This window comes from Heptranchias perlo, chromosome 6 (genome assembly GCF_035084215.1).
Source record: "Heptranchias perlo isolate sHepPer1 chromosome 6, sHepPer1.hap1, whole genome shotgun sequence".
NCBI lineage: Eukaryota > Metazoa > Chordata > Chondrichthyes > Hexanchiformes > Hexanchidae > Heptranchias > Heptranchias perlo.
The window spans coordinates 100621923-100634692 of NC_090330.1; the positions used below are offsets into that span (position 1 = coordinate 100621923).

Sequence of the window (12770 nt, forward strand, 5' to 3'; positions counted from 1 at the left end):
ACTATTTGCTTAGCATCAGGAATAAGCAGACTGAACGTCTGGTTTTATAATAACACTTACCATATTATGTTCAATATTAAATATTGGGACCAATCAGATGGACCGTAATGGCCTTTCAGTCCTGTGTATTCTAATATAAATGTGTTCGCCAGAAGACCAATAAAGATTACTGATGATCATTTCTTCATGTTTACTTGGCAACCACACAGACCATTTTCTCTACCATTAGTGAAATAAAAATGCTAAAAATGAATTTTACCCTACAATGTAATGAGTTTTCTAAAACGCACCATAACATTAATTCCTGGAATGATTATTCCTTTTACGAAGTAACAAAAGGATGAACTGAATAACTAAAGATCATGAACATGACCAGTTTATTTGTAAGGTTGTTGTACACAAATCACTAAAAGCTAGTACACCAGTACAAAAAGTAATCAAAAAGGCTGATGGAATGTTGGCTTTTATCTCAAGGGGGCTGGAATTCAGAAGTGAGGAAGTGATGCTTCAGTTGATCAGAGCCTTAGTCAGACCCCATCTGGAGCACTGAATTGAGTTTTGGGCACCAAACCTCAGGAAAGATATATTGGCCTTGGAAGGGGTACAGCGCAGATTCACCAGAATGATACCAGGACTTAGAGTTAAATTATGAGGAAAGGCTGCATAAACTTGGCTTGTATTACCTTGAGTTTAAAAGGTTGAGGACTGATCTAATGGAGATATTTAAAATGACTAACGTATTCAATAGGGTAGATAGAGTGTCTGGTGGGGGAATCCAGAACAAGAAAGCATAATCTTAAAATTAGAGCCAGGTCATTTAGGAGTGAAATCAAGCAGTACTTTTTCACACAAAGGGTAAGTGGAAATCTGAAACTCACTCCCCAAAAACCTGTGACTGCTTGGTCAATTGAAATTTCCAAGATGGAGACAAACAATTTTTTGTTAGTTAACGGTATCAAGGGATATGTAACAAAGGTGGGTAAATGGAGTCGAGTTACAGATCAGTTCATTATCTAATTGAATGGCGGAACAGGCTCGAGGGGCTGAATGGCCCACCCCTGTTCCTACATTCCTCAACTCAACCAGAATGTTTATCGAGGCTGGTCATAAATGCCCCTCCTTACCTCCACATACTAACCTCAAGTGATGGTTGGATGGACCAGCATGAAGGCCTCACTAATAATTACCAGCTCTAGTGCTCCTTCATTCATCCAGTTGATGTTGCGGTCAAGTAGTATAGGACTCTCTCCCTCTAAGAAAATTTCCCCTTCAATATAGCTGGAATTAGCAAGGTGCACTGGGAAGAAGCCTCAGTGCTAATACCATTCAGTACTGGAGTCTTGCTAATTCTCAAGCTCACACACAAATGCATTTTGAATACAGATTTAACATCAATTTTTAGTCTTGTATATTAAAAATTCTATCCATTTTTGTCATTATATTTCCACAATGCTTTAGAAATATAATCTTTCCCAAAGGAGAAGCACAATCTAGTTCCATCGATGTGCAGCATCCAAATACTATTTAATCTTGTGTACTCTGTTTGTAAATACTTTTGCTCTGTTGAAAGTCCTGGCTCATAGTGGAGTATGGTTACAAGGGGCCATCAGATCACTAGTACCTCATCCAAGTAGCCATACTTCATGAGTATCCAGCTGTTTGATAATTAAATTAGTTAATTTAGTACAAACTGTAAAAGCAATAATTACATATTAAGCTTCAGATGTCTCTTTTTTAATAATGAGTTCACCTTTATGTACAGATAATCAAATGCTATTTACTACAAAATAAAATACACATCATTTTAAAAGCAAAGTACCTTGAAAATGATCCATCAGTTTCTGTAAACATTGGGCTTGCCCAACTTCTTCTATTATCTTCATTTTTTTCTGCTCGCTTTTTCCTCAGTGGAGCTGGTACATATGTTCCAGGTTTGCTCTTAGTTGGCAAGAATTGGTTGAAGGGCACAACAGGCTTATGCTCCGCAGTGGATGTCCTGCGAAGTGACATGTCATTCTTGGGTCCATCCATCATCTTGCTGTTTAGAAATTCTGACTCAATATCACTCCCACCACCTAAAACAAAAAGAGAGTTGAAGAAAACAGAATTACAAAGTTGATTCTTTGCAAATATTTCATGCAGTTCTTTGAACTCATGCATTGAAGCTCACAGCTTCTAAACATGCTTTACTAATGCCCAACACATGCTGCCTATATAAGTTTCCTTTGGATCATTTCTTCCAGAGGTTCACAGACCACTGACAGCAATCATTGAGGTATTTTTGGAAATCTGTTAATAGATTGTGATAACGTCCCGAATGCATAAATTATTTTCGCACAAGTGATAAATGCTTTCAATTCTTTTAATCGGACAGAGCATTCCGTAAAGGACAAACAAAATGCAATGCTATTCCAATGGTGCTCTGTAATCTTCCTGGAGTTTCAGTCCACACTGCACTTAAAGAGTGAAACTTTGGATGAGAAAATCACCACCATCTATGCACTGTTGTTGGCTTTACTTTAACTGCTAAAGGTCAATCATCACCAATTTAACTCTTTCCAAACAGAAGGATAAACGACATAGTGAATGATCAATATATGACCTCCTTCCAATATACATCTGTGATTTAATGTCGATAGTAAATTCTCCTTACCTTCACTATTACCCTTTAAAGTGGTGTCCAATGTAAGGCTTGCGAGAGATTTTGACCCAAATGAGTCTAAACTATCAAGTGAGTCGTCTCTTCTGTGCCTGAACTGTGGCGACGCTGTCTCGTTCCGTTCTGTACACCAGATATCACAGTACCCGCTATCTCTTCCACTTCGTTTAAGACTACCAGAGTCTGCAAGTACCTAAACAGGAATTTTTTTTTAAAAATCAGATGTTGCAGCAAATGAAAATTCCTATACACATCTACTTTTTCCTCTAAATTTAAGGTTCAAGACAAATTATCCAAAACAAAATGCGCCACAATCATGCTTTGCCTCTCTTCATTTCCCTTTTTTGTCAATTATTTTATCCCTTTCTTGGGTTGATTCCCCAACCCAGTCATATGGTCAACACCATTTTCGGTTGGAGGATGGACAGATGAATTGTTCCCAGGTATTTGAGGTTCTTATACTGGTCACTTGGTGGCATACAAGAGCAGTTTAAATTGATCAGGTTAGTCAACTAACCCAATATGCAGCTGCTGTCGATGTAGTAATTTTATGGCAAAAAAACAAATCGCAATTCAAAAGGATGATGAAATATTCCAGATTAGTAAATAGTGACCATTCTTTCAGGACTTTTATCTCATTAATTAATGCAGCAGACTTAACAAAATAGAGTGAAGAACCACCAAAGAGTATTTGCTTCTAAACGCAACAGAAATCCCCTCCTTCATGACAACATAGTTGTTTAGGATCCAACACAACTCAGGTAGCTGAAACAGATCCCTGTTGAAAAATGTCTTATTCCCCATTATCAACCTCCATTACCCAAGTAATTGGACATCAGTATTAAGTACCTCCGTGGAACATAAACATATTAGTGTTGGAGGGGAAAAGTCCCAAAGGTGTTTCTCAAAGTGAAGCCATGGGACAGTGAAGCTGGCAGAGGGGCAAAAGATTACCCTAAAGATAACATCCCTGGGTGCCCGCTCCTACCTCCTCTCCCCTTAGCATGCATGGAATACATACTAATATGTCAAGTTTGAATTATCCTCTCTCTCGATCGTGGGAAATATTATTGGAATGCTCCTCATTCATTCAACCATCCCCAAGAAAGATACCAAAAAACATGCAAATTTGAATGAAAATACTGATCTAAAACACATGTAGCACTTGATAATTAGAAAATGCACAAATAAGTCAAAGAATTTATTGTCCATGATTCTTCAACTGCTCAGTGCCTGGTATAAAGCATTTGAATTCACGCACAAGTGTTTATAGATGGATGTAATCTTCACCCTATCATCCACTTCTTCTTTACCCCCCAATTCGTCTTAATATGGGCTGCAAACTGAATCGGATAACATACCTCTGGGTTTATACATGTTAAGTTGCGTTTCCTCTCCATAAACCTGCATAATTTGTGGATACATTTACAGATTGCTGCTCCTAATCTATTTTTCACATCAAGCAACACACAGGAGTCTGGTCTAGTCCTGTCCCACAAGATTTAGCTGTTCTCCAAGTTTCTAATTCCCCCTTTCACTCAATGCTGACAGATTGATACATTTGTTACATTGTAGCTCACCTTGGTCAGGGTTTGTCCTAGTAGACCTTCAAATGCTTTCAGGTTAAGGTAGGGTCCATTATAGTGAGGCTCATGCTGTGCTCTTCTACCAAGCCAATATATTGTGATCAAAACCTGAAAGTATGCCATTTTCCATTTAAACATTTGACAAAGGAAGATAAGAATGTATGAATAAGAAACATTGTTCAAGCAAATTTATGGAACATGACCTTTTTAATAAGTCCATGCAGTGAATTGGTTCTTTTATAAGAAGACTCCATGGGAAGCCTTTTAATAATAAATAGGTACCAGGCCAACAGGTACTATTCCTAAGGTCACACTTCTGAGCTTTTCAAAAGATTGGAACAGTGACTATTATCTACCCTCATTTGTTTCAGTATGGATTCATTCCATCTAGCTTTGTTATCTTATGAAGATTCAAACACATACTAATCTGTACTTTGCCCATGAACACAGCAAGTGGAATAAAACTCTACAACTCCCACACCAATTCACCCAAGCTCCTAACTCCTTCCTCTCAATCCCTTCCATTATGTCACCTGTGCTGCTTTTGCCCAGCTAAAATGCTCTCTCTATTCTGCCTTTTGATGTCCTTGTTCCCAGCTCCCACCCCTGCTGTTGCTCCAGTACAGTCCCTATTTTCTCTCTCCCATAAGTCAGAGGGCTACAAAATTGAGAGCGCCTAGTACACAACTAGTCTGGTCATTCATCACAAGTGGCTCAGCTCGGTCTAGAATTACTGGGCCTGCTCTGCCCAGCCAAATCCTCCTACGACTTGTGGATTATCACCGAGAGCAAAGTCAACTCAAGGCTCCTTTTATTAACTGACAAATCTTTTTCCCTTGCCCCTTCCACCCTCACCTCCAATATTCAATATTTAATTCCTTTTCAAAACTGCCATCACTCACCTCCTCAAAAACCCACTCTTCCATCTCGAACTTCCCTTTCCTTTTTTCAGGGTCTCAAACATATTGTTACCACCAGCTCTGCACCCAGAAACTCTGCTCCCTTGTCACTAATTCCATCCCCTTCCCTGGCTATTTGTTCAAGCTAAACCAGACCATGCAAAACATTGGTGTCCTGTTCCACCCAGATCCAAGCATCAAACCCCACATCCTATCCATCATCTGTAGTTGAGGTGAATAGCATAGATGCATTTAAGGGGAAGCTGGATAAGCACATGAGGAAGAAGGGAATAGAAGGGTATGCTGATAGGGTTAGATGAAGTAGGGAGGGAGGAGGCTCGTGTGGAGCATAAACGACGGCATAGGCCAGTTGGGCCGAATGGCCTGTTTCTGTGCCGTAGTTTCAATGTAACTCGATGTAATTCGATAACACATTGCCACAACATTGCCAACTTCCACCATGACAACCTTTATCCAAACCTTTGTTACCTCTAGAGTCAATTCATCCAATGTCCTCCTTGGTGGCCTCGCATCCTCAACCCTACATAAATTCCAACATGTCCAAATTCAGCCACCTCATTCCTATCTACACTGAGTGGCGCTCAGCTGTTACCACATCATTACTGACATATATCGGTTCCCTGACTGCTAACACGTTGAACTTAAAATCCTCAATTGTGTCTTTAAATTCCTCCACAGTCTCTCCCTACCCTATCTTGGTAATCTCCCCCAGTTTTACATCCCCAACACAATTTGCTCCTGATTCTGGTCCTTTGTGATTCCACTCCTTCCTTCGCCCCACCACTGGCACCAATGTCTTCAATTGCCTTGGCCCTACTCTCTGGAACTTCATCCCTAAACCTTCCTCCACTTCTCTCACCAATTTCAAAATCCTTCTCAAAACCCATCTTTTCAACCACTTTCAGTTGCCTCACCAAACTCCCTCCATGGCTTAATGTCCATTGCTTTATCTATGTTTTTTTCTTTCTCATCTCTGCAAAGCAGCTTGGGACATTTTCTACATTAAAAAGGTACAAGTTGTTGTCACTGTTATTGACAACCCACCATTTTTTGAAGTGAAAACAGTCTTAGAAAATTTAAACAAATTTTCATCATACTGTTCTACTCTCCCACTGTTTCACTTCAGATCATTCATGAGTCCTTTGATTTTTTTAAAGGATAGTACAGAAAGAGGAAAACACGAGAGTGGGAAAGATAAAGATAACCCCTCAACCATGCAGACTCATCACTGCAACAGAGTTTCTCAAATGGCTTAGGCAAGGGGTACTTGCTAAGGTTTGGTCAAGAGCCCAACTCCCAACCAGTGACCTTTATGAAAGCTGTTGGCATTCATCAGGACAAGGCTTAACGTTGGCACGATGCAGCACTGCTGGCGAGTCCCTCTCAAAAAAATGGGGACATCTTATAGTTCCTCCTTCAATAGATAGAACAGTTTCCCAACCTTCATCTGGATGAGACTAGAAAAGGTTTTAGCACATTTAGGTAAATAGTCAACAGTAAGAAAATAAAGCTCAGGGAATTAATTCTGTAAATAAAAGAGTGAAAACAAATGCTCAAAAATATAACGTGATAAAGCAGAATGAGAAAGAAATAAGAATCAATGGACAAGGTGAAGCTGTTTAAATGGGGGAAGGAAACAGAAAAAGATTAAAGGAAATGAAGTTTTAAAAAGGAAAGAGGCCTGTCAAAATTTTAAAGACCAGGATCAGACTCCTCAATGTTTTGTGCAATAAAAACAGAAATTCCATTTTTGGGGGCCTCCCAATTTAGTACAGAGCCAGAAGCTTAAGTTTGATTACTAGAATGTGCCGAGTTAGCTGATTTAGCCAGGAAACTCTTTTTTTGGTGGAGGCTGGAGGAACAGAGGAGAGAACCATGATTGGCCTTCACATCCCCTGAGTGGAGGAGGGAGAATTTACCAGGGTTATCACCACTGATCACTATTCAGGAGCTCTTGTTAATAGGCTCACGTGTAGGAACATCAGGTTTGTTGTGCTGCTCCCATGTTTGCCTCCTTACTCTCACTACCTACGCTGATTTGATCAAGATACCGTAGGCCTACTGACACTCACAGAACTGACACTGGCCTACTTCAGCAAGAGTCAATGCCTTTAGTAAATGAATAAGGCAATTGCTCAAATCTTACAAATCAAAAGCCCTCAAAAAGAATCGAAGTATTTCATAAGCCTTGAGCGGTTTCACATTGATTGGTACTTGATTGACCAATGGAATCTACTGACTAATAACAATGGAATTCTTCTCCACTGTTGCTATGAACATCGCTTCATTGTGTTCAAACACATTTCATGTTTCCAGTTCACATTTCAACATGAAAATCCATCTGCCATTTCTCAGCCCACTGAACTTTTAGGGGATTTCTTTACAAAGCCTTATTCTTTCCCAAGCATCTTTAGGCCAAGAGTTCTGAGGTGGTGTGATCAAAAATAGAAGTTCTAAGACGCTATCTGCCCATCCAGTTAATATCAGCTAATGAAGTTGAGACCTGGGATTGAACCCAGAACCTTCCTGATCTATACGGCTCGCCACCACACCATGCAATGCATTTAGTCAAAAAGCCATCAGGGAGCTCTTAAGTTTTTATTTGTCTCAACTGATTAAATCATTAGATTAATTTACAATGACAAAGATTCAGACATACTTGGGAGCTAAGGGGGTGAAAAGAAATTGTCTCTGTAAGGACAGGATAATTGAGAACATCAAATTCTTCATTCTGCTACCATCTCAATTTAGAGGGGGGGGCTGGTGGCAGACCTCACTGTGACTGCAGATTGAGGCTCATCTATGTAACCTTGTTAACTGATCTTTGGCGTAGTAGCCTGTGCTTTTCTGAGTTGGGACAAAGGCATATTATTACAGCAAAGCTAAGGAAGCTATGCTTTACACGCTCAGTGCACATAGGATGTCCATGTAACTATGCATCACCTTTTAAGAGTTGTCCCAGTTCTACAAGTTCCCTTCATAAATATGTACACCAAGGGTTCCTAATTCTCACTTCGGTTTTTGGGGCGGGGAAAAGAAAAGGATTTCAATTTGCTTTTGATGTCATTGGAGGTTCATCAAATGTTCCTTGGAAATATTGGCACCCAAACAATCCAAATACATACAATTCAGAAGATTTACAGGGCAGATATTTCTTTAGTGGATGCAAATCGAGACCAGGATCATAAATCGAATGTTCTTGTTAAAATGGAGCTAACTTTCCTATATGTACTGCTGAAGGAACACAGGAGCCAACTTGGGCATTTATCACTTGTAAAATTATTTTTAGGCCACATATTTAACTTTATTCATAAAAGCAATGTGAACACGATCAATTCAAACAGAAAAAATAGAAGAGATGATGGAAATATGAAAATGTATTACAGGAAAGGCAGCCAATTAGTTTAAACTGAAAGTGGCTTAAGACCAAAATGAGGGCCCAGTGATTTTCCATTATTGATTTGCTAGATTTAGTACATAGAGAACAAAATCAACCCCAAGGTATCAAGGCTACACCTAGAACAGATCAAAATTAAATATTATTCAAACATTTTGAAGTTGATGCATTCTAATCAAGAACATACAAACAGTAGATATCTTTACTTGTTTTCATTATGACTACAATACCAAAAAATACAAACCAAATTAATTCAGCTCCTACTAAAAAAAAAGCATCTGTCACAAAGTAAACACCAACCCTTTCATATCTGATGCAATAAACATAATTACAAAATTCTAATTTAGTCTAATAGTTACAAATGAAACAGTCCAATAACATCAAAGTAATTTGGATAAAATTGGGTAACTATGCATCAACTCATAGCAGTTGCTTTCTTTTTCCAACAAACTATTTGAAACAGAATATACTTCTGCTTTGGAAGTGACACAGGCCATTGAATACTGAGAAACCATCTGCCATTGTTGTTTGTTTTGATTCCGTAGATACGGGGGTGGTGCCAGAGGACTGGAGAATTGCAAATGTTACATCCTTGTTCAAAAAAGGTATAAGGATAAACCCAGCAACTACAGGCCAGTCAGTTTAACCTCAGTGGTGGGGAAACTTCTAGAAACGATAATCCAGGACAGAATTAACAGTCGCTTGGACGAGAGCGGATTGATTAGGGAAAGCCAGCATGGATTTGTTGAAGGCAAATCGTGTTTAACTAACATGAGAGTTTTTTGATGAGGTAACAGAGAGGGTAAATGAGGGCAATGCAGTTGATGTGGTGCATATGGACTTTCAAAAGGCATTTGATAAAGTGCCGCACGGTAGGCTTATCATCAATGGAATAAAGGGGGCAGTAGCAACATGGATACAGAATTGGCTGAGGGACAGGAAACAGACAGTAGTGGTGAATGGTTGTTTTTCAGACTGGAGGGAGGTGTACAGTGGTGTTCCCCAGAGGGCAGTACTGGGACCACTGCTTTTCTTGATATATATTAACGACTTGGACTTGGGTGTACAGGGCACAATTTCCAAATTTGCAGATGACACAAAACTTGGAAGGGTAGTAAACAGTGAGAAGGATAGTGATAGACTTCAGAAGAATATAGGCAGGCTGGTGGCATGGGCAGACACGTGGCAGATGAAATTTAACAAAGAAAAATGCAAAGTGATACATTTCCGTAGGAAGAACGAGGAGAGGCAATATCAACTCTAAAAGGAGTACAGGAACAGACAGATCTGGGGGTATATGTGCACAAATCACTGAAGGTGGCAGGGCAGGTTGAGAAAATGGTTAAAAAAGCATACGGGATCCTGGGTTTTATAAATAGAGGCATAGAGTACAAAAGTATGGAAGTCATGATGAACCTTTATAAAACACTTTCAGCCACAACTGAAGTATTGTGTCTAGTTCTGGGCACCGCACTTCAGGAAAGATGCGTCGGCCTTAGAGAGGGTGCAGAACAGACTTACAAGAATGATTCCAGGGAGGAGGGACTTCAGTTGCGTGGATAGACTGGAGAAGCTGGGGTTGTTCTCCTTGAAACAGAGACGGTTGCGAGGAGATTTGATAGAGGTATTCAAAATCATGAAGGATCGAGACAGAGTAGATAGATAGAACTGTTCCCATTGGTGGAAGGATCAAGAACCAAAGGTGACATGAGGAAAAACGTTTTTACACAGTGAGTTGTTAGGATCTGGAATGCACTGCCTGAGGGGGTGGTGGAGGCAGATTCAATCATGGCCTTCAAAAGGGAACTGGATCAGTACTTGAAAGGGAAAAATTTGCAGGGCTACGGGGAAAGGGACCAGCTAGATTGCTCTTGCATCGAGCCAGCGCGGACTCGATGGGCCGAATGGCCTCCTCCCATGTTGTAACCTCTCTGTGATTCTATGATTAGACAAGTAACTTCAAAGTCAATACAGGAGCAAAGAATGTGGCCAAACAAGTCGTAATAATTCAGGTCTACGCCACAGGCCTATACTGCAGGATATCAACTACAATGAACTCTGAACATGATTTTGGTTAAATGCATAGCAACACAAGTGATAACTTTATTTTGATTTTTTTTTACATTCTGAACCAAAACATATCTATTTTCAAAATAAACTAATATGCACAACATTAGTGACAGAAAGCACATCCAAGCTATGAGTAAACAGCAAATCACTTACATTTTTTAGCCTCCTTTGAGTCTCTTCACGCCTGTAGAAGTTAAAATAATCTAGTCAGGATAATTTACTTGAGCAGCTCTAGTTTAAAATGCATTTCACTTATGTTCCAAATTGTATTTTTAATCACCTAATAGCTCATGTACAAAGAAGCAACAATATAACTGCGCTCTCTACCCTGACATTACAAAGGTCAGTTGTATCTTCTGTAAGCACTTGCAAAGCTGCACAGCAATCATTTACCAGAAAGAAATGTTGGCAGGGAACATGTAAAAACAGTGAATTGCTGTCAGCTGCACGCCTCATTTCCTGAACAAAATGATGGAATTAGGTCTGAAGTTAAATGGAGGTGTGCATTATGATACTAACAGGAACTCTTCCTTGTGTGTCAAAATGATTTTTTTCAGGTCACTTGCTCAGAACTAGCATGCATCAATAACTACTAGATGGCTGCAAAAAATGATCATTTTTCCATTACTTCCCAAATCAGCACACTCTGCTCTATTTTGTTTCACTCTATTGCATGCCATCCCCACTCATTTCTTTATTATAGTAACATTTAATTAAGATAATAATTTACGCTAAGGATTCATTGTGTGCAGCTTGGCATGAAGCTATCTCCATGCATGACAATGACTAGATTGCACCTTACACTATATCTGTAACATTTCCTACAAGGAGGCAAAGAAAGTTGAAGGCAGGTCACCTTGGACTGACTGCTCTCAAGAACCCCCTCAGTTTGCTCAAAAGTATTAGCAAAGGTCTGTGATTCTCTTAAAAGCCCTTCCTCCCAGCTGGGCAATGATTTAGAGAGGGAAGAAAACTCAACATGCCTCAAAAATCAAAGGAGTACTGACTAGGAGGAGTTATGAGCCTGACCACAAAGAATTAATGTATAGTCAATAACCCAGAATACATGTCATTTTAACTCAATCCAGTTCCATTCTACTGTCAGTCCAAATACCACATTCAAAAAAAACTTGCCACACCCCAATCAGTATTCATCATTTAAATTACTTTTCCAAAAGACATGAATTGGTGTTTTTAATAAGAACATAAGAAATAGGAGCAGGAGTAGACCAATCAGCCCCTCGAGCCTGCTCCGCCATTCAATAAGATCATGGCTGATCTGATCCTAACCTCAAATCTAAATTCATGTCCAATTTCCTGCCCGCTCCCCATAACCCCTAATTCCCTTTACTTCTAGGAAACTGTCGATTTCTGTTTAAAATTTATTCAATGATGCAGCTTCCACAGCTTGATTTTTAAAGCAATCCCTGTTGCAAGGCACAACTTGCATTTATGTATTATTCTGTATGTCAAAGCCATCTCAGAAGAGTGGAGAAGAAAAATGGACAGAATGAAATGGAAGAGCAGGTAGAACGGAATGAGAGGATAGGGCCAAAAGAGCTTGAAGAGGAAATTGTGAAGGCTTTTCAAGGCAAGGAGGGAGGAAGTAACGTGGAGGGATTTTGGAAGGGAGTTCCAGAAAGTAGGGGCAGGATGGCTGAAAGAGTTGCTATCCATGATGAAACAAAGAATAGTGAACGAGACGTAGACCAGCATCAGAGGATGTAAGGTGCAGACTGGGACATAGGACTGAAGAAGGTGGGGCAAGACCATGGTGGCATTTGAAGGTAAAGACAAGAACTTTGAAATTGATTGAAAGGGGTACGAGGAAGAGTGGAGTCTGGTAAGAGTTCAGAAATCAGGGCTTTGGATGGATAAGCATACAGGAAGCAACATTTTGAATAAGTTGAAATTTATGGAGGGTAATAGCAGAGTCACCAGCTAGGAGATTACATGTTAAATCTTGAGGTGTTACAAGCATGGATTAGAATCTCGGCAGCACTGGGGGAAGAGATAGGGTGGGAGTGAACAATGCTTTGAAGGTGGGAGGCAGGCAAGGACTAGTTGCAGAATGGATGTGGGAAGAAAATTCAGCTCCGGATCAAGCAACACACCAAAGATCCCCACCACCAGACTCA

At 39.8% G+C, this 12770-nt stretch overlaps 1 protein-coding gene across 9 annotated transcripts in view; it reads right to left on the reverse strand.

Annotated features, from left to right (window-relative positions):
* Window positions 1–12770, reverse strand: part of LOC137323101 (LIM domain only protein 7-like) — a 184262-nt gene that overhangs the window by 61308 nt on the left and 110184 nt on the right. For all 9 annotated transcript variants that reach the window (XM_067986522.1, XM_067986523.1, XM_067986525.1 and 6 more), the window contains 4 exons: window positions 10786–10816; window positions 4240–4353; window positions 2654–2852; window positions 1820–2075 (listed from right to left, as the gene is read on the reverse strand). In XM_067986522.1, coding sequence (XP_067842623.1) covers window positions 1820–2075; window positions 2654–2852; window positions 4240–4353; window positions 10786–10816 — 600 coding nt within the window. The remainder of the gene's footprint in view (window positions 1–1819; window positions 2076–2653; window positions 2853–4239; window positions 4354–10785; window positions 10817–12770) is intronic.